Source organism: Rhynchophorus ferrugineus, unplaced genomic scaffold (genome assembly GCF_030347505.1).
Source record: "Rhynchophorus ferrugineus isolate W39M unplaced genomic scaffold, kcgeb_rfMv2 rfM6, whole genome shotgun sequence".
NCBI lineage: Eukaryota > Metazoa > Arthropoda > Insecta > Coleoptera > Curculionidae > Rhynchophorus > Rhynchophorus ferrugineus.
The window spans coordinates 11,410,908-11,434,055 of record NW_027472585.1 but is presented as its reverse complement, the minus strand read 5'-3'; the positions used below and the strand labels follow the sequence as shown (position 1 = coordinate 11,434,055).

Genomic DNA, 23,148 nt, shown 5'->3' with positions numbered 1-23,148 from the left:
GATATTTATCCTTTTATTGATGACTTATTTCAATCAAAACCAAATGGATTAATAAAATAAATCAATTTTGACGATAAAAATTAATTTTATAAAATAGTAATATCAAAATGAAGGAAAAACGTTAAGAACTGATTGGCAATTTGAAAATTATTGTTTTAGTTATTTACAAGCGCTTTATTATATTAAGGTATTTAAGATAAGGCTTTATTTTATATCTTAATGTATTTCAATATCTTTTTCGACACTCTTTTTCGGAACAACATTATTTATGATTATTATTTTTATTGTATATTGCCATTAAAATTGGTCATTATTATCAAGCGTTTGTTGATATTTGTGTTACTGATGTTATGTTTCAGATAACAGCCGATGCATTATACGCCATTTTAATACATTTTAGTTTAGATAAATTAGATTTGAAGTAAAGTTTTTATGTAATTCCACTAAGCCGTTCATCGCAAACTAATAAATTATGATAAACTACCAAAGTGTCGGTCCGATTAGATAAGGTATATTTACAAGGAGAAATAATTTAAGAAAAACTGCTGATATGTGTGCCTTAATTCTATATATCGGGAATATTTGTTCATATCATTTTACGATACTTACCAAGGTTGATTCTATGGACTCAAAAATATTTTTCTGCAAGTCAGGTGGGTGAATGACCGTTTTATTGTAATACAAGGTATTTCTTTCGTTGAACTCCAATATTCTACCGTTCTTTTTCCATATTATGTTACACAGTGGAAAACATTCTACCCGGCAGGTGAGGTTGATCTGTTGCGCCGAATACAGTATACCTTGATAGGGCTTGAGTCTGTCGAATAAAGCGGGTGGAGCTGTAAAATAGTATTATTTATTTAGTTGTTTTTTTTAAAGAGAATTAGGCAATGTACCATTGACATTAATGAAAACAGTGGCGGGTTCACTTTGGCCACCTTCGTTCATTGCTATGCAGGTGAAGTTGCTTCGGGTTTCCAAACCAACAGGTACTATCTTGTGTTTGGACGTCGTTATCTCAGTCATTTGATGTGAACCTCGGTACCAGATGTAAGTGACGTTGTCAGGGCGTCCGGTGGACTCCACTTTGCACTCCAGGTTGACTTCAGCTCCTTTAACCACTTTCGACGGATAGTAACGAATTTTCGCAGGACTTGGTGGGTCTAAATAAATAAATTACGAAAGTTAATGTGTGTTAAGATGAAATGTTATCTTGCTAATTCTCGAAGATTATATTAACTGTTAAACTAAAATTAAGTGAAAATGAAAATATAAATATACTCATAACATATAAGAGCTACAATGGAAAGGATTAAGGTTACTATTTTATATATTCTACTCTATTTTGATTTAAAAATAGAGAAGTCTGTGATATATTGAATAATTGTAATTTTGCTATATTTTTTAATTATTTTAACTTACAATAGACAATCAGTTCTACTGGTTCCGATATAGGACCCCAACCTGCTACATTTTCCCCTTGACAGGTATAGTTTCCAGCAAATGTCTGATCCACTCTTTCTAAACTGAGAATGCTCGGATCCAGACCACAGAAGGGACCTCCGGAATCATCTTTGGACGTGTAGTTGCATTCAGGAAATTCCTTCATCAACTCACCATCCAAAAACCAGCGGACCTATAACATCAGAATGTATATAAAACGTTTCTTGACCTTATGTGTTTTGATGTTACCTTTGACAAAGTTGCCGGGTTTCCCGAGGTTACATTGCATTCTAAGATTACGTTGGTGCGGTCCAAAGCCTTTATAGGCGTCGGAGGCTCCATGAGGACTTCGACATCGGGTGTATCTACGTGGTAACCATTAATATTACTCATTCTGGTCAAAGAATATTACGATAACTTACATTGAACGTTCAAGAAAATACTGTCTGATGACTGTTCGGATCCGACTTCGTTCTTCAACCAGCAAGTGTAGTCGCCCATGTCTTCTCTGGTCACATTGTAGATGATCAGAGGTGGGTTTTCAATGGTTCCTCCTTTGTATTTTACGGTATCCGTAAGGGTTAGATTCTTTCCATCTTTAGACCTAAATTTGATAATGATTAATATATTGAATGTTACGTATTTATAAAAAAAAACTCACCATAAAGCTCCCTTAAGTTCCTGGGGATTGGCTTTATATTTGCAGCTCAGCAAAGTTCCATTGGTGGGGACCAATTCGGTACTTTCGTTCACGGTGATATTTTTGGGATGAATTGAAATTACAGGAGGATCTGAAGCAAATATTATTTGTTACTTATTTTTTCATAAAGGGTTTTATTAATAGAGGAGTTTAGACTTTCCTTTAATAAAATGATGAAACTATATCTATAAATATATGTTATATAATTAACAAATCTGTTCTATGTTACTCCGTTAACAAATTCGACTATGTTTCTTTTACTGTTTACCGTTTTCTAGTAGCTGTCATGTAGTAGTATTGAATGGTTGATTATATTTTTGATGCTAGTGTGTAGTATTGAAATTCTGTTGCATACATTGTTATAATATACTAATCCATAATAAGTTTTTTTTTAAATCTCGATTAAATAGTACCAGCAACTTCGCTATATTATTTGTTGAAGTTCTTTGTGTAGTGAAAATGGTGACTAGAATATTCAGCTTCATTAGAAGTAATGCCATGTAGCTTTAATGAGAATCGTTTGAGGTAACTGCCAAAAAGTAATCCCCTCTATGTGCCAAACTTGAGACCTATTGAGTGAGTTTCTTGTTGCTATGCAAAAAAAAAAACCCGCAATGCTACGGTCTAGAGCAGTGTTCGTAAATATTGGATAAAATTGACGGATATTCGACGTTTTGTGCAAATTTTTTACTTCAGTAAAAAATTTGAAATTTGTAGAATTAAATGAGGGAGATGGTCTTTTTCTTTTAAGAAATTTAGAAATTAAAAATTTGAATCTTATAAGAGATTATATATATATATATATATATATATATATATATATATATATATATATATATATATATATATATATATTATTTTATAAAGATTTTAAAAAATCTACATCGATACATAATAACTCATAAACTATAGGTAATTGCCCGTTCATAGGTGATTTTAATTGAGTTTTGGAGTATTATTTTTGGCTGATAGTTATATCAACAGTTGGTAATGGAAGGAAGGTGTTTGTGTTAAGAAATTGATATACCTTCAGAAAATAGAGGAAAAGGGCAGCTAGAGTTGGACAATACTCGTAATGATATTCAAAGTAAAGTAATTTCTCTTTAATTTTTTCAAAATCACCGGTACTTGTATTAAGTTAACATTATTAACTTATTCTATTATCTTAACACATTTAATGTTAGAATAGCGCGAGTGTATCTTGATCAATGTTGATTTATTGAAAAATTATTTTGAGAAGCTCAACAAAACGGTATGTGAACGTATTTATTTACAATTGTTATTGTTTTACTTATAATCATATCATGTACATCTATCTTACAAATTTTATCTAACAGTAACAATAGCCACTTGCTATTGCAATGCTTGCAATTTTGAACGTTTTTTATAATCGTTGTTTCGATGAAGAAACCTTTGACTAATATCTTGAAAGTAGGTATGAAATTATCATTTACAATATGTGTTACGCCAGGAACAGGTTGGAAACAGCTATATTATTGAATATTGTCTAAAAGCTGGTTAGAATAATTTCTCATTCCAGAAATTAATGCGAGTATTGGATTTGGTTGTGGAACCAAGTGTAGCCGTTTTATTTTTCTATCGGCATAACATCATCCAGTATATTTACCGCCGTATTTTAGTGCTTTACAATATTAACATTAATTCATTCATTTCCCCAATTATTTCAATCCCCAACTGATTTATTGGCACCATAATATATTCTCAAATCGTAGTACCAGGAGCACTGCGTTTGCGGAATCGCTCAATTTTATTGTTGTTCTCTCTATTGTTGCGTCTGATGATAAATATTTGACAGCTAACAACAATATCGATGTATACTGATAGCAGAGAAACTATAAAAACAATTTTACAATTTTCTTCGTAATTGTTCCATATTTTTTGACCACATAAATCTTTCCTGGATTTTCAAAAATATTTAAAAACCAAAACTAGTTAAATCGGTCCAGTCATTCTCGAGATTTAGCGAGACTAACGAACAACAATTCATACACGGCAAGTTTTCTGTAACTTAATTAAAAAAACTTAAAGCATTTGATTATTAGAATAGTGAATGATAATAATGTAACGAAAATCTTATTCTAACTATCTATAACTATAATCAATAAATCTACAGTATACATTCAACTACTCACATCGAACTTCCAGGATGATCAGCTTGTGCATTTCCGGTTCGTAGTGGTGTTTAGTGACGTCGTTCTCGGCGTAACAGTGGATTTTTATCCCGTTTTCCCAGTGACTGGCCTGGAAAATCAGTTGGCTTTTCGTTGTGTACGTTCCGTCTCTCTGTAAATAAAATTCGAAGGATTTCCTTTAAATCTCGTTTGGAAGGGTTCGTGTTCGCGATAAAATGCGATTTTGATTTTGGATTTCTTTTGCTACCGATGCTACCGTGCGCGGTCAAATATTTGCGCCGTTAATTAGTTTGCGGTCTGAGGGTTGCGCTTGTTTTTTTTCATTTAAGTATTTATCCAAGACAATCGGGAGGATTATTTGCTGGATTATTCGGGCCTGCTTAAACATGAAACTCTGAGGAATTATCGCTTTCATATCTCTTTTGTTTGAATTCTTTTTACCTCCGGCTTAACGTTTTGTTATTCCCAAGTTTTTTATTACAAATATTTTCTTGTAATTTGAAAATTCTTATGTTATCTATCTATTTAACAGTTATATCAAGAAAGAGATACATAATGTCACAATTAGTGGGATGTAGCAATGATTATGTTATATGTAGATAAAACAAGTTTAATTAGAATGGACTGAATCATGACCTTCGGCGTGAAACTTGCGGATGACCAACTGCTCTTAGCATAGCTCGTGGCATAGTTAATTTACTTTTATCTATATTTATAATTGATATTGGGGCTTGACATACTCACCATACTATATATAAAATAACAAAAGATCAATTGATTTGATTAAAATTCATTCAGTTTTTTAAGAATTTTTTGGAACTATTTATTTTTAAGTAAGCGATCATTCATATAGTCAATACATTCAATTAATATCTTCATGGTTGATCAATATGAAGATTGCGCTGAAGATTATTGATTACCAAGATTTTCCCTGTTAAGATTATATTAGGTTGTATATATTGATATATTATTTTTAATAGTATATTCTTATGGCGAGAATGAGCAATACATAATGTACATAACTGAATAGAAAAGTTCTTTCTAAATTGTTATTTTTTTATCGAATATGTATTAAATTGTATATAAGGTCGGGTAAGTGTAGTTGTCTTTGCTGGCATATACATAGTACGTATTGTAATTTTCTATAATCACCGATGCCACAAGATTTCGATGATCCAGTTTGATCCTCAATGCATGAAAAATTGCGGAATTATTGTAGCAAAACTTTGGTATCAAATAATGAATTCAAGAAAGGAAACATCAAAGTTTTGTTAATGTCTATTTAGTTAGACAACATGATCATCGGAACGATATGGTACGTGACTAAGAAATGCAGTAATTACATTTTTAATTAAGCAGAAATAATTCGTTTATTCTCAGTCAGCAGTACTAGTGACTGTTGACTAGACTTATCTTCAGTGATCCCTCCAGTCCAACATTTGTATCAAATAGTCAGAGTCACAGTGGATGAGTTTGTTTCCTTGAAATCACCTGTGGATTCTTTAAAACTCAAATGCAGCCAATTTGAGAGATTAAGGTGACAATAAGTAATGCCGTGTTGTGACCATCAAACCATTCCTTAGTTCTGAAATATACATTATCAGTTATCACACTTCTTGTTACTTCAAATGCGTTCTTTGCAAACCCTAAATAACTTCTATATCTTATCAGTAATAGCGCTACTCCAGCCCATGGGTATTAGATATGGAAATAACTCTATTGTCGTTTTTATTGACTTTTGTTGTGCTTTTGACTCTCTACAGTGACCCTAACTTTGAGCAGTTTTGGAAGCTGAACATGTTCCCATATAAGTTATAAAACTTCTTCAAGCAACTTATTATGTTTCTATTAGCTGTGCGTAAATTTCAAATCATTTGTCAAATTCATTTGAGTGCCTACCCGGTATTCACCAGAGATGTGGTCTCCCCACTGCCTTCCAACATAGTATTGGACGCAATTATGTGAAAAGTTTTTAAAAACAGTCATGACGTTCTATATAATGCTACAAACTTAGGTTCACACTGTAGAACTATATGACTTGCGAACTAATGAATAAAAGACGAAAGTATTGACAACAACGCCTGCTATTGAAATCTTTTCGGGATCTAGTTAGACCAATTGCAGGATATATATTTGGGATATATAATACAGGAAGATGCATTTACGCCTGAAATCAGAAACCGAAATGATAAGTCAGAAAACAAACTGTAACAATTTGACATTTGTAAGCTTGAGATTTTTCAAATAGAAATTTAATTATTGATTTCAGATACAACAGTTAGTTGAGGAACAACATAGTTGAGGACCAGATTCAGAAACTCAGAGTGCAATGGCCGCAATCTGGACATGTCTTTCGAATGAAGAATCAATAAATTTTGTGGCGAAATTGACCTTTTGGAATGAAGATATAACGAATAGCTTTTAAAAAGACATGTATCATTATCATCGCAAACGAGCGAGAAAATGGGAGGTCAACATTGTCTGAGATCAGAACAGCTGCAGCTAATCGCCAATTGTGGCGAGATTTAGTCAATAATGTTGAAGAAGTCTTGTGGCATGAACAGCAGCCTATACAGTAGCCTTACATACATACTTGCTAATATCTAATGTCCTCGATACAATATTATTAAGCTTGTATCCGCTTTATTTTCGTGGTTTTTCAGTGCAACTTTTCTTAAACTTCCAACAAGTCGCGAAAAACATTTGAGCAACATATTTCAGTGAAATATTATTTTGATTTATAATAATATATAAGATTTCTAGGTTCAAGTTTTCCATATGTAACTCTAATTGTATTAGTTTGTAATTAATGATATATTGCCCGATGTGATGGCGATATTACGATAAACCACTCGATGATAAATCAATTCCGACAGTTTATACTCCTCGCGTGCCATCGCCGTATACCCCCCACCCTTCCGTCAAGATTAATGCGCTCGCCTTTTGTATTTTCAACAACTAGCAAAAAGTTTATATACAACTATGGAACGGCTCTGGAAGGGACACTAAAAATATCTTCAAAGGAACGCAATTTTACATACGAAAGACATTCCATTTTGTCCCTGTTAATTTATGGGGGTTTGTAGCGGCAGTCTACTTTCTTCAGACAGCGACGTTCACGGCATTTTATTAACTTGTACGGTTCATGTTGACAAATTAACTTTTCGAGTCTGGTTGATTTAAGGAGGTTTAATAAAGACGTGCTCATTTTGTCAACTATTTTCATTACCTATATTGAATTATCTGTTTACGTTTACAAGAAGGATAATGTTATTCCTGTTTGATGGTGTGTAGTTATTCATTCAGAAATTCCGACATTGCATTATTTATTTTTTGGCTTTGGTATATTAGGTTTCGAAACTAATATTTATCATTTTTTGTTAATACCAACAAATTCACAGTATAAGCCTGCAAATCTGGACATTTTGGTTTTAACGGACTTTTAACCGACGGCATAATGGGTTGCGTAATAAATATTTAGACTGTTATAGAAATTGTATTGCATTATAATTATTACTTAAGATGTTAAAGATTGCCAATTGCATTAAAACCATTCGACAACCAAGCGATAGCATTATCATAAGCAATCTATTTTTAATAATCAGAACATTAACATTATGGTTATTAGAGTATTTAATAGCAAATGTATGAATGAACGAAAAGAATAACAGTTCACTATTACCAGAATAATTAAAGGAGGTACCAAAATTGAAGAGTATTGCACACAGGGTACAAAATCATGAAAAAATTGAAGATTAGAACGATCTTTTGCTGATGATGTACTGATACCTATGATTATCCAGGCTCCTAACAGAAAATATATGGTCTTAAGAGAATATGGAATCATATTGAAAAAAAGCAGCACGAAAATTGTAATCTGGGGTTAATAAATGTACAAATTGAGGATATAATTTATAGCTAAGAATTTATACTTTTCAATGAATAGCAGATTCATTAATATAAAAATTCATGTCAAACAAAATCACATCTTCATGTTCGAGTGTAACACATAGGTAGTACTGAAAAAAGTGATGAGTGAAACAAAATTCCACCAGCGGAAATGAAAAATCTCAGAAGGTTGTGAATAGTGACACGCATGATAAACACTGATACACGAAATGACTACAGTTGTTGGCACCACTTAAGTGGAGGAAACAAGACAGGATAAAATAGTTTAAGGGTTTAAAGTTTACGTAAAGGTGTTTGGGACGGGGGTATCAACACTGCAGAAAATAGGATAGCTTTGGCCGAAAATAAAGGAAGTACCGAATATGTAAATAGAACATAAAACAACAAATATAATACCATTTAGTTGTACAAAAAGGGCCTTGTGAACTAAAAGCGTTGAAGACTTCAAAGAAGCTTTTAAAACAGAACTAATAAGATTCAGCTTTGAAATTGAAGGGATTTGTCAAGAAAATAGTCTACATTATGCACATTACATAATAATTAGGTGCTTGCTTTCAATCAAGGACTTATAAGAATGAAACTGATAAGGTACATCGCTCTTGCATGGCTTTGTGGCAACATTTGTAGAAGTAGAAGGCAGGCACCGTGAGTTATTACGATATAATATTAGCAGATAAGCTTGAAGGGTTATCAAAGAAAATTTAGACATGGACACTAGATACCAAAAAAAAGTTTCTGAAAAAAGGAAATCTAGATGACATCGAAGCTTTTGTTAAACTATGACACGAAATCCAATCGACCAATCCAATTACCTGGCCGAATGAGTTAGATTCTCAATTCCTTTGTGATGTTTTTAATAGCCACTTTAAGAACTATGCGGGTGTATGACAAGGTAGTGTCCTTGTGGATTTTGGTTTTATTTGCCTTATAGCACTGATATTCCTAAATGTTAAGGAATAACAATACCCACACTTGCTGACGATACTGCATTCCTCGCTATAAATAACAATCAAAGAGTACTGTAAATAAAGTGTAAACAGCTGTTAATAACATTGCTGAATCAACTAAAAAATGCTGAATAATATTACATGCTACAAGTGATAATTGGTTCTAGAGTAATTCCGTATGCGAATACAGCTGAATACTTGGGCATAAGAAATGAGCAAAATTTTGTATGAGATTCGAAAACTGTGGTGGTTGCTTCGACGACAATCGGAATATCTACTCTACCACAAATTGTTCTACAGTTGCACAAGGAAAATCAATATCAATCTGGTTCACACATATCGAAACAAGGTTCTTCGTGGCATTGTTAACGTCTAATGGTATATTAAAAAAAGGATATCCGCAAAAACCTAACGGTACTAACTGTACGTGAAGAAACCAACTAAAGACTTATTGAAAGAATTCATGTAATTATATCAAGGACACCAACCAAATGTGATTGCTTATGTTCCTGTATTTATATTCATATAATTTTATTGTGAAAGGTGATTTGTTACTTAGTCAGACGAATACGTGTATAAATATATTTAGATACCTGATAAAAATATAATTGTATTCTGGTTTTATTCTTGTGTTGTAGTTCAGTAAATTGATTTAGGAAATGAAAGTCTCGACAGCAATTTATATTCAAAAAAGCGGACATTAAGGTCGCGACAGTTTCACAACAATTCGAAGGACTACAACTGCTCGATAATAGTGTACCCGGGGGTATGAAAATGTGTGAAAACAATGCTGTGTGGAGTGCACCAATCAAATGCTAATTGAGTTTGGCACTGAAATCTTAGATCGGGATTTGAAGAGCAATATTCAGAAAGCAGCTACTTGTATGTGCCATGTGATTTTTAATTGTTCCTGTTTCTATATTCATATAATTTTAATGTGAGTACAGATTTATCTATTAGTCAGTCGAAATACATATCAATAACTAATGAAAATAGAAATTTCTTCTTGATATTTGCCTCAAATAATTTTTATTCTCGGTTCCATACTCCCTTAGGTAAAAATAATAATTTGAATAAAAGAACAACAGGAATAAATACATGGAAACGTGTTGTGCTTCGGCGAATTGATTTAGTAAATGAAAGCCTTGAAAGCAATTTATATCCGAAAAAAAAAACAAAGCAGAACATCAGCATCGTGACAGCTTGACAACAATTCGCCACGACCAGGCCGATGCTGTTTTCGTCGAATTACAAATAGGTCCCAATTTATCCGAAAAATGTTTATTCTGCGGCCTTTTTCCCATTCCGCCTCCTCCCCCCCGGGGGGATTTTTTCCTCTCCAACCGACACTCGCGCTAGAACGGGACGGTGAGGGGGGCCACGGTACCATGTCGGTCGTTTATTTGGGAATGGTAACATATGCTCGGGGTCGGTCCGGCCTTGCCCGGTCCCACATTTGCCAACAGTCATGACGGTCCATGGTTCGCGTCCTAATTAAAGTGATACTTCACCGAAATTAAACTCGACTCTTCAGTCTTTTGCGGCCAATTTAATTGGATTCTCCTATGGGACACAACATATTTGTTCCATGCGAAGTATTTGTGTACAGGGTGGTTCATAAAGATTTACGTTTTAGAAATTTCCAAGAGAAACATTATTATACGAAGGTACTTTTAGTCTAATAATGAGGAGACAGTAGTTTATTAACGAAAATGGCTTTATTGTTTTTCAAAGTATTGTTCATGATGATCAATATATTGCTGTATGCGTTTGTCCTCGAGATATCTCGAAAACATAGTTGACCACCACACAATTTATTCTTTATATACGGGAACAAAAATATTATTTGATAACAAACCAGTGCTGTACGGAAGATAACCCATCAATTCGATCTTTTGGCCAATCAAATAGATGATCGTTTCAGCCGATATGTACTTGTATTTTTATTGAACTTACACTCCTGGTAAATAAGTGGTTGTGTACCATTCAGAATTAACCATTACTCATTGCTCTAATGGCATAGTTGCCAGATGTCCAGTTATTTCAAAACAGGCGATTATTTGCTTAGAAGTACTTAGAGCACGAATCATTTTTATCGTATTTGGCTAGTCTTGGAAGATCTATACAATAAATTATTTATTTGTTTTGGGCTCATACTCATTTAGTCACTTGTGCAGGTGAATCACCGCCACTATATTTCTTGATCATTTATTTGCATCAGTTGGCACGAGCATCTTTATTGAACTTTTGTCAAAGATAACTCACGGTAAGTCACATGATGATCTTGCAATATTATATCGCCGACAGTATCAATATCTTCTAACAAAAATATTGATTTGAGCGACCTTCACGAGATTTGTCCCTGAGCTAACTGCGGCCACGAGCATATTTGTTATACCAACACTGTGCAATGGTCAAGGATGGAGGTTCATCTCCAAAAGTCAAAGTAAGGTGATCACTGTATATTTTCACTGAGAGTACATTTTCAAGTAAGTGTAAACAACATAAGTTTTGTGCAGACGATAAAATGTAGAGAAAAAGGTTATGGTTATAAAGACCACACAACGGAAAAAGCAACGCATATACTAATGTTGCTTGGAATTGTTTAAGTGACAAAAAAACAGATTTAGGTTGTGTCGGTATTTGAAAATAGATGAAACATATCTCATATGCTGGAATAAAAAGAAAAATCCCCAATTAAAAGGATAGCAGTTGGTGAAGGTCACTAAAAATTTAATTGTCAATTTGGCAATTTTAGGGCCTTCTTATTTTGGGATGTTTATGAATACCATCAATGATTATTACATTATCATCGTATAGAATGAGACGGAATAAAGAAAAATCGAAAATCGTGGTCTTTCTCCTTGGAATGATGATTTTATTGTTTATTTTCACTAATTGTTCTGATGACTCAAACTGAGAAGTTTAAGATAAATCAAATAAAGGAGCGCTGAGTTAAATGTATCACTCTCGAGGGAGATTCGTACATTTGATTATTTTGTATGTATTATTTTTCAAATAATACTACAAATATGTTAGTCCAAGTTGTTGATGGTCGGTTAAGATACATGTTAGGCTAGGACGAATATTAGAAATGATGGTGGAACATAAAATTGCATAAAAAGCAAAACCAATTTTAGGAAAAAAAAAACCAACATACCACCAAATACCATCTTCGGTAATAATCACCAGACACCAGACCATATCTTAATTCAACCGTTATAGGGTGTTTTAGGGCAGAGGATCAGAAGTAGATGTTCTCCAACATTACTGAATCAACTAGTGGATTCGTTGGAACAATAATATTATAATATTCAGGTTGCGAATCTATTTGGTATAAGATTGTATGATCTCTACAAGTAAATGATAACCTTAGTACCTGTATTTATATCCATACAAATATATAGATGCATATGGTATATGAATATTAATTATATGTGGAAGTTTTGTAATAAAATAGAAGGAATTTGGTAATACTAAATAATTGAAAATGGTGACTAGCACAATCAGTGTTTAGATCTCCTTAGGTTAGGTTGAATCATCAGTGAACCTACATTCATATACCTCACGGTATGATATTTATGAATTTGTTGCATTTTCATTTTTTGTTCTCTTTCATTGTTTGTTTTTTATATATTTTAAACTTTCCTTTTTACCAACGAGGGTTTATTTGGACTGGACCTACTATTTAACGTCAGTTCCGAACCACGTTAAGCGTACAGACTGGTGAGTGATCAACGTAGAAATCATCCTAGAAGACATCCGGTCTAATCCAACCAGGTTACTGGCGTGACTGGGATCATTTTGCTTGTCGGATTTTGCACTCTTGCCTAGGACAATCACAGATATTAAACAATCACAAAGATACATTTACGACCATGGCCTAGCAGGATTAGAATCCGCGACTATCGCAACAGTAGGTGGACCGTCCTGTCGTCTTTACCATTGTGCCAACCAAGCTGGCTTCATTGTTTGTATTCATTCCATGGAAATTGTAAATGTGTACTATAATGTACGTACTAGTTTAGATACGCTTTAGTTTCTTTATACTTCATGAACAAAATACCATTTCAAATGTATTGAAAGAATGAAGTTTCGGTATTCTATTTATTAGTGAAATCTATTAAGAACGGTTTTTAGCGCCGCTATTTGATATAAACTAGGATTTCAATTGCGTCAACCAGCATATCCTCTTCTCAAACTCGTATCTTATGAAAACAAGACAAAAGAAATTGGATAAATATGCTGTAAATAACGCATCAATGAACTGTGGATAACTTAGTCATTTTATACCAACTATAATATAATTTATTTATAGTTTTCAGTCTTAAGTTTACTGAATTTGCCTCGTTCATTTTCCATCGTTTTGTTCGAATAATCCTTTCATTTCTCTTAACCTTATTTTCTCAGTTTTTATCGGCTTGTTGACTATTCAAGATTCTTTAAATGCCCAGCAACTTTTTTCACATTCGTCATACAATCCAGTCAGGAATTGGTCCCTTATTCAGCATACATACATAATTAAAACGGGAATTTTAAGGCCCAAAGAGGACTTTCGAGTTAAAATGCGCATTCCATTCATTCTGAACTTGTTAATTTTGTACCGCTTTCTTTTGCGGTCGTCTTTTTTTTCCTTTTTTTCGTTTTGATTTCGGAGACGGCAAAGTGGTAAGTGGTACACGGGCTTAGGGATTTTTGCTCGTCTTTGGCTTGGAAAAAATCACTCGCTTTCTAGTTTCAGGAATTGCTCGTGCTTTTCGTCGATGCCTGAGTGTGTATATGAATGTACTGTGTATGGATAACAGGCTTAGTATTTAAATCTTGGTAAAAGAAGAAAGACATTTGTTTGAAGCATATTTGAAAATTTATTTTAAATAGTGCTATAATCATAGCGAATTCGTCAGATTCGACACAATTGTCCCATATATTAATAACTTAATTTGGAATTCGGTTTTTTTATATTTCTCTTTCTTTAGAAATTTGGAATCAACATTCTTAAAAAGCATAATATAATGATTGAAAAACATTATAAAACTAAAATAATTTATATTATATAGGAAGATAAATATTTTTTAAATAATCTAAAGTCTATATTTTGTTTTGTTTTTGTTTTTGTTTTTGTATTTATCACCGGCAACTAGGCTTACCGGTGTGACTGGGATCAATTTCCTTGTTGGATTTTACACTGTTGCCGTTTGGACTATCACAAACATAAATTTACGATCATCGACCGAGCCACAACTATCGCAGCAGTAGGAAGACCTTCCTGTGCCCTAACCACTGCGCCAACCAAGCAGAAAAAATCTATTACTATTATTGATGAAGAATTCGTTGGTGAGTATTGTAGTTCGACCATTACGTGAAAATAAATTAAAAATTAATTCTCAATACTTCCTAAAACCCCATTTTTAATTGTGTTAGTTAAAACATATAATTATACTAAATATTAATTTCACACACAATTGACAACACCTTTGGTTATTTTGATAGTGTTTGTTAATAATTTAGTAGGGAATGTTTTGGTTATCACACACACTATAAATTACTTACATCGTTAATTCTAACATCCGAAGTTATACCAAACTGAAATGGAAAAACATATTACAGCAAACAGTCAATACACATCTTTAGCGTGATAGTACCAATTCAGAGTGAAAAAATGTTGTGGAATGTGTTATTAGGAAAATGGATATGGAATTTATGTAAAACTGAATTTAATTGAATAGTACTGTCTTTTATTAATTATCATCTTTCCCATATTTCGAGTTTAAGGACGAATCTGAAAAAAAAATCGTCGATATTTTTTGAAGTAAGCGGTAGTCAACGAGAGCAACATCCGGAGAACACGGAGGTATTTCTACATATTTTTTTTGTCCAATTTTGATGCTTGTGGACGAGTGATAATCGGATTCAGACATTATCTTGTAGGATCGTTCAGCATAGTCCTATCGTCCAGTTGTGACTCTCGGTGATTTTTAGTGAGGGTTTCAATTTGTTTTATCGAATACCTGATATTGCGAGCCTGGATATAAGTTGAAGTTGTTTTTATTTGGAAGAAATTGGTGTTCCTTTACTGTACGTGGCAAAAATTATTTCAATATTCGATACAAGCGAGATAATAATCATACATTTTCTGTCAGAGAATCCAGCATCTCTCTATTTGAATCACTATGATTATCTGAATCCCTTTCAAGCATCTTTCGAGTGAAAATGGTTGAAAACTCCTGTAGGATAACCTAATATTGATTTTTCAAGGTCTTTCTCCATCACATAAGGGTTTCAAAGACTCTAATTTTTCGCCTCATCATTTTTGGAACTACTCAAGTTTGGTTAATAATAATTTCTATTAGATATTTTAATGGTTGCATACACAAGTAGCTACGTATGCATTTTAGGTAAGATTTGTCTATTTCAATAATTGGGTAGGTCTCTTTAGTTGAAGATTTTTCGGACTTATTCATGTGAATATCTCTAGCACTGCTCTCTTTTGGTTAAAAGCGTTTTACAGACACTGAGACAATTCTATTGTCTAACTAATATTTCTCAATTTTTATGGAAATACTGAAGATATGTGTGGCCTGACGTTGTCGTCGTGAAAAACGACGCCTTTCCTACTGGTCATATTCGTTTTAGTTAGATTAGTTATTGACAGTCGACAGTTATTGAAAGGTAGGCTTAATGGTTCAGCCAGACTGAAGCGGCTTATGATGAACAATTCGTTTGCAATCCTACCAAGAATTTTACATCACCTTCCTTAGCGTTGAAGATCCATCATGGTCTTTTTATCGCACATAGGTATTCGTAATCCATTTTTAATCGCACGTAACTGATATTCTGTAAGTGTTTTCAGGGTGAAAGCCAAAACGAATACACTAAGTATTTTCTAAAAAACCCCTCAAAATAATTGTTGCTACAGACAACTCTGAAAAACATCGCTAAGAAGCTATATTTTACGCTTCATCCGTGCTCATCCTCTGACAACCATTTAAGTTATGTTAAAATTAATGTTTTTTATTCAAAACATTAAGATGTTGGATAAAGAAGAATTGATTGAAATTTAAGTATTGTTAGACATAGATAAACAGCAATGGATGAAAATAATAGACTTCTATAGACAAAATTCCAAATAGAATTTCTAATAACACAATAATAATTTCTAATATGAAACTATCAGGAAGGAATTTGTTTTCGTTTGATATTATTTTTTGGGAAAAACCATTCTTACGTTATATAAGTTCTATAAGTGGCCCTAAAAATATTTTCTCATTATTCCTAACTATATATTTGTTATCCTTTCTGCAAGCTACAAGTACGCTTGACGATAAAGTGACTGCCATGATAACGCGAGCACAAAAAAAACACAGGAGGAACAACTTGTAGAAGCAAAAGTTGGTTAATAAAAAACGAAACTTTTGTAATAAGGTTTAATGGGTCTTTCGGGAAAGTTTCGTGATGTTATTGGAGAGCCTTTTTGGCATCAATATCGTTGTTTCACAGCGATTTTCGGTGATTTAAAAAATCGTATAATGCGTTCGGATTGTTGTTTACTGTTCCACTTTTAAGAGCCAGGATATTGTATTGTATATTGTTTTGTTGAAATCATTTTTTATTAAGGCTCTCTCGGGTTTCACTCTTTGTACTTTACCCATTATTTCACAATACACTGGGTTGTTTATGATAAAAATTTTACAATTAAATAAAATTAACTTGACGCAAGCTGTATCCGACTACGTTAACAATAAAAAATAATAAATATTTTTGAGTCGTTGCATCAGCATGGAAAATTGAGCAATATGAAAGAAATAATATGTTAATGAGTGGCGCTAATCCGGCTACAAAGCGAGGATGAATTGACAAAAAGAGGGTCAGTTTTTTAATAGAAAACATATTTTGTTCGTAGACTACCTCTAAATTGGTTAAAAAAATAAATACATTTGTTTTTGTAACTTTCTGGGTCTATTGGATACAGTCATTTAGGAAAGAAATGTCGTATTATAGAATAAATTATATTTAGGTACTTCATGCAAAACCAAAGCCACTGCAATGATGAAATCTATACTTTTGAGGATACTTGGAATAAACTCATTGGGATTGAAGAAAATTGTTTTGAAAAATGGGGTTTTTATAACTATAAAACCAACATTTTGTCAAGAGCCGTATAGTTAAAAAAATTAATAAAATTTGAATGCAAGTGTTTTGTTCCTTTTAAAAATTATCATATTAATATATAATAATATTTTATAATAAAAATTAGACGTAGTAAAAATTTTGTTTTTATAAGTATTGTTGATTGCATTTGTTTTGATTTTTCTGTCAAATTATTGTGAAATATTATTGTTCTAAAAGAGAAACAAGATTTTTTTCTGTTTCAAGTGCATATTAAAAATATTTAGTATTTGACTGTACTTCCTTGAATTTTAATACACTTATTTTAATGATCTTCGATTTTTTGAAGTGATAAAGATGATAATTGAACTGACTCTATAATGATAACTCCAAACGCAAACACTCATGATTTAGTTCAGGAATGTCATCTGCAATGCCACCGAAGCAGCATATTCATGACCATAAAGCTTCTAGCATAATCTCGTTAGGCCTATGGGGCTACCATCAAGTTGTAAAATAAATTTAATGAAGTATTGTACGTAAAAAGGATCAACAAAAGATGTAAAGTCATTCTCTCGCATGACGATACTCCATATGTATATTATGCCATATTACGCCATATGTTCTAAAAGTTGAGAACCGTACACTGGTGCAGTTCAAGTGCGAAGCTTCGATACATCTAGCGTATTCATCAAATATAGCCCCTTCAGATGGTCACTACACGGTTTTGAAATGTTGAAGTGTGAAAACGGATTGTTGCTAATCGACCCTTCGACATAACGTTGGGGAAAATTATGGAAAATATTTTTATTAATATATATATTATAACATTTATATATTTTGTAGCTATTGGGGCCATAATTTAGTTTTAAACGATTTATTTTCTTTGTGATTATTTTTAAGCTTCATTGTAAAAACTAGGTACAATATATTTTATTTAAAGCATTGTCCCTCAAAAAAGTAGCGACTACTTTTTCCATCTTTCCGGCAATTTACAAATACCATCTGAAAATAACGATGTATCTTTTGAAGTTGTTCAGAGATCGACCAATATCGCAAGTATAATTTTTGCCGCTTTTGTAACATGTGGTCGAGCATGGTCATGCCGAAGAATAATATTGTATCTTTGTTTGTATTCTGGCCCCTTTCCCGTAGTGCTCGGCTTGAACGCTTTAATTCTAGTTGGTAGTAAACCCAATTGATAGTATACCAGATGAAGCTGATCACACCAAATACAGAGCATTAGCTTGAAACCATAGATATTCGGCGTTACTGGTGATGTTAATGCATGACCAAGTGGTCCCCATAAATGTTTTCGCTTTGGTTTATTGTAATGGATCCAGTTTTCATCACCAGTTAGAATACAATGCAAACACCTTTCCAATTTTGCCGCTGAAGCAGAATTTCACACATGACCAAACATCTTTCGATGTCTTTTGGCTTCTATTAATACGACACAAGATATCTAAACTTGCGAATCATTCCTATGTTCTGCAAGCGACTAGAAATGGTTTATTGTGTCACTTCCAAGAATTCTGCCTATTATTCTTGCATTCTATGTATGATCGTCGGCATTACGCCTTCAATTTTTTTATGCTTCGATGTCAAAGCCACTATTTTGAAAGTTCGAAGGCAGTATTCACATGTTGAAATCGATTGAGCATAGTTGCCATAAGCTTTATACAACATTCGATGACCCTCAGCCGCCTTTACCTTCAGATTGATGTAAAAAGCAGAATTTCCCGTAAACGTGATTTACTCGATACGAATTAAAATCTTTTCAACGCAGCGAAAAACTGTTTTTTTGATCAGTGAGTCAAAAACTGTTAGTGAGTCTTCTACATAAAATTGATATACAAATATATCCGATGCGGTATAATACACAATAACACTATCTATATTAAATCCTTTAAAATTAATTTGTAGGCCTGATACAAAATATCCTCAAAACTTATTTGAACGCCCTATAAAATACTCTATTTAAAATATTTCTCTTCTTTTCTTATTACTATTGTGCACCGTCCGATTTCCACTGATATATACCGGCAGATATCTCCACAAGGGGACAGCAAGATAAAAAGCAGTCGTTTCCATTTTTCTTGGGCCTTATCGGGACCGTAATAAAAGTCTTGCCGAGGAGCGAGCACTAAAATTAATTAAACCGGTGAAAAACCGCCCGGCCCAGATATCAGACGGGGCAGAAATCGGCGGGCGGAAGCGGCCATGGGAAGAGAGACACCCCGTTAAAAAAGCCCCGGGACGGCCCACGATGCGATCCGACGACTATAAATTAATAACTACGCGAAATTCCGTTGAAATTTACGGTCGCTATCACGAAAACAGAAGAAACACAGTAACGGGCGCGTAATTAATGGTGTGTTGGTGATGTCGGGGATAGTTTCGGGCTAAACATGACGTTTTAAACGTTAATGTGCACTCGGCGAGATATTGCGACGTCTTTTTACGGAACGGGAAGGACGGATAAATAAATGCCCCAAGAATTTAAACGTCGTTTTAATTATTTTTACGAAAATTCAACGAAATGTGGAATTTTACCGTTTTCTTTGCAGTTTATTTATTGTAGTTGATACGAGGGTAACTTTACGGTTATCAACCCGGTGAAAATGGAAAAAATATTTATTCAAAGTATTGGGCATTTGATTCTATAATATTTTCTCCATTTTTCACCCAAAAATGTTTGTTTGTCCCTTGAGCAAGACCATTCGTGGAGTCATATTCTAAAGAGTCATAAGTGCTGCTCTGGTAGTTCGTGTCCCACTAATGCGAAAAGTTCGTAGAACGGGGCAAGGTCTGGAGGGTACGGCGGATGTGATATACAAGTGCTTGTAACGCGTCCTTTTTGATTTGTGACGGCTTTGTTTTATGAGACATGTAATTTATGTAAAATCACTTTAAGTGACTTCGGTTCCATTCTGAAGGTTTATTGATGCATCATTCAAATTGAACTTTTGTTTTCGGTAGCGATCATAATTAACCAGGTCTACCAGGTTTCAACAGTTCGTAATATATCACGTCACTCAACTTAAGGTTTTAAAAACATCCACTTTTTTCCATTTGCCTGTGATTCAATTGATATGGCATCCATTTTCCCATCTTTTGTATTTTCCTCATTGCTCGTAACACTTCTTTGTCTTTCACACTGAAATCACCACTTTAGAAACCCCGCCTCACATATGTTTAAGGTTAAAGCATACTCACCGTCAGTTTTAACCAGCAAACGATTACTCTCAGAGGCTTTTTTACGGATTTACTTTGAGTAATTAAGAAAAGTAATGCGTGCCGCGAATGCACGTTTTCGGGCAAGAAACTTGACATTTTCCAAGAGGTCTAAGTCTGTGACACTGACTCTCACAAAATATAACATATATAGCTCTGAAGTCTGAAGAATTTTTGAAAAAGATAGATAAGATTTGTTAACATGTGGTTTCTGACAATTTTTCGAACTAAGAGACATTTTGAATAGTTCGGACAGTATTTATTAAGCCCTTTTTCTTAATGATATCTAGAAGAGGGAGATACTTGCTGAAAATTTCCTCTTCTGAAGTAGAGATATGAAGCACTACTCTACTAGAATCTTTAGACATCTAGACCAATTCAGATGGGATCTGAATGAAAAAATGTTATTAGGGCCTTAACACCACTAACATCAGCAACTTAAGCTTACTCTCGCGTCTCGGTATTGGTCACTGCAAACTGACCCATGAGTTTCTTATTAAAGGAAGAAGTCTACCACTGTGCGTCGAATGCGGTTCCTCACGGTCAACCAAACACATACTAATCGAATGCCTAAGATACAACTCGCAAAGACGGTTGGTCAACCTAGGAGAGACGATGGACCAGTACTTTAGGCTGGAGAACCAGGACAAGCTGATTAACTTTCTAACCGTAACGGGACTATTACTAGAAATATAATAATGTGCACCTGTGTAATGTCATGCATGTTCGTTTAATTTTCTTTTTATCTTGTTCCTCATCACTGTTATGGCTTATGCGACCATTATACTGTAGCATTCATATATCCATGGATCTATATGCTTTTACATGTTTTGTTTGTCGTCTTCCAACATATTTGTAATAAAATTATATCTTAGACTGAGACTGACCCTAAATAGTCCCGGAGGCTGATGGGTCTATAATTTACAAATAAATTAATTAATGATATCTGGCTGAATTATTTCAAGCGGTAGAAACATAAAATGAGAAATAAAAAATATAAGGATCTGTCAATATTAATAATTTGAAATTTGTCTTTTAGTTATATAAGGAACGCGAATTTCGCCCTTAACAGAATCAATGGCCCATGCTGTGACTTAATCTTCTTTTCAGCTATAATATGTTTCATTTATTGAGCTGAACCGAACTAAACTGAACCGAAATAACCGAACACCATTCTTAATTAATCGAAAACTAGCAGAAAAGAATTTTTTTTATCTGTAGAGAAACTGGAATATAGATTTGTCGGAAAAATCTTTTATGGTTGGAACGCGTTCGAGTAGAAAACGGAAAAAAAACCTAATGGCTTTTTATCTAAGTTTCTCTCTACATTCTGAGCGAAAACAACATTAACTTAATTAACTGATATAAGTGACTTTGGTGGGATTCCAAGTTCTTTAAGGATTTTCTAATTAATTACCGTTTGTTAATAACCGTTATGATGTTTGTTTCTTCTTTATATGTCATATTTATATTGTTGTTATTTAACATTTAAGAATTACAATGATACACTTCCTCGATATTTTATTACTATTTGAACAGGTTCGAGTAATACTTGAACCTGTTCCATGTGATTAATATGGAAAATAGGGACACAAATAAAGAATATTTGCTTCTTCTATTGCTTAATGCAATGAGAATGTCAGGTATTGCGTGCAGCATATACTTTGTCTGTTGGTTTAGACGATTTAGGTCTTGTACAAGAAAGAGATCATAGTTGAGGATGTCCAGTGCTATGATCATTTTCAATCAGATGAAACTGTCACTCTATGTCATTTACAGTCATGTTGTTATGCTGCGAGAAGTATACACCAGGTAGAGTTTATTCGGACTGTTTTGTTATCTTCAACATTTGGACAATAATTAGGAAAACGAATAAACAGTTTTCGAACAAGGATAAGAGGCAGAATGTATAGTTGGAGATGGTGTATATTTTTAACAATTCTTATAACTCAACATTTTTTGTATTTATGCTTATATGTAAAAATTAAGAATTACTAGGGGCAGCAGGCAAGACATTTTACACGAGAAGGCATTGTACATATGGGTTTTAATGCTGCGCGTTGGATCATTCAAGAAAAAAGCAAATGTCGTATTTTTATATGTGAATATATTTTCTCTTCATAATCTACTATGGTATTATATGTTTCCAACAATCTAACATAATATACTAATGTAAGCATCTCTGTAGTAGTTTTCCGGAGAAGCTCCAAAAGAATTCTTTATATTCTGTGTTTCTTGAAAGGATTTTTTGATCACTGAGAATAGTCAGAAATAAGAGGGAGCTAAATTTGACAGATACGGTGACTGGATTGATAATCAATTCAAATTCACAATGGCCTTCTTAGATGCATGAGTGATAATGTTTGCTCTCTTTTGAAATTTATTTTATACATATTTATATCTAAATTGTATACAAAGTTTTAGTTATACTTTGAGTTTATTATTTCTTTATTTGGAGGTAATCTTGGGAAAAAAATCAATTTTATATACCAAAAATAAAATCGTTTTGGAATCGAGCAGTCGTGTTTAAGCCTCTCCTTAACTTCTAATCGAATGCTGTGTAATCATGGAAAGCTCAGGATTGTATATACGATATTCATGGTTCTTTGATTTGAAATCTTTTAGGACTAGTAATGACGCTCCGTAATAACTT

General features: G+C 33.4%; 1 protein-coding gene across 6 annotated transcripts in view; it reads right to left on the bottom strand.

The window, feature by feature from the left end:
* The window catches only part of LOC143199159 (nephrin), an 891,666-nt gene that overhangs the window by 40,696 nt on the left and 827,822 nt on the right, over positions 1 to 23,148 (bottom strand). For 5 of the 6 annotated variants that reach the window (XM_076408969.1, XM_076408968.1, XM_076408964.1 and 2 more), the window contains exons 7-14: positions 14,703 to 14,735; positions 4,297 to 4,447; positions 2,105 to 2,234; positions 1,866 to 2,047; positions 1,693 to 1,808; positions 1,423 to 1,636; positions 897 to 1,163; positions 610 to 839 (exon numbers count right to left, since the gene is read on the bottom strand). In XM_076408969.1, the coding sequence (XP_076265084.1) occupies positions 610 to 839; positions 897 to 1,163; positions 1,423 to 1,636; positions 1,693 to 1,808; positions 1,866 to 2,047; positions 2,105 to 2,234; positions 4,297 to 4,447; positions 14,703 to 14,735 (1,323 nt within the window). The remainder of the gene's footprint in view (positions 1 to 609; positions 840 to 896; positions 1,164 to 1,422; positions 1,637 to 1,692; positions 1,809 to 1,865; positions 2,048 to 2,104; positions 2,235 to 4,296; positions 4,448 to 14,702; positions 14,736 to 23,148) is intronic. The other variant, XM_076408965.1, reaches the window with a different exon arrangement.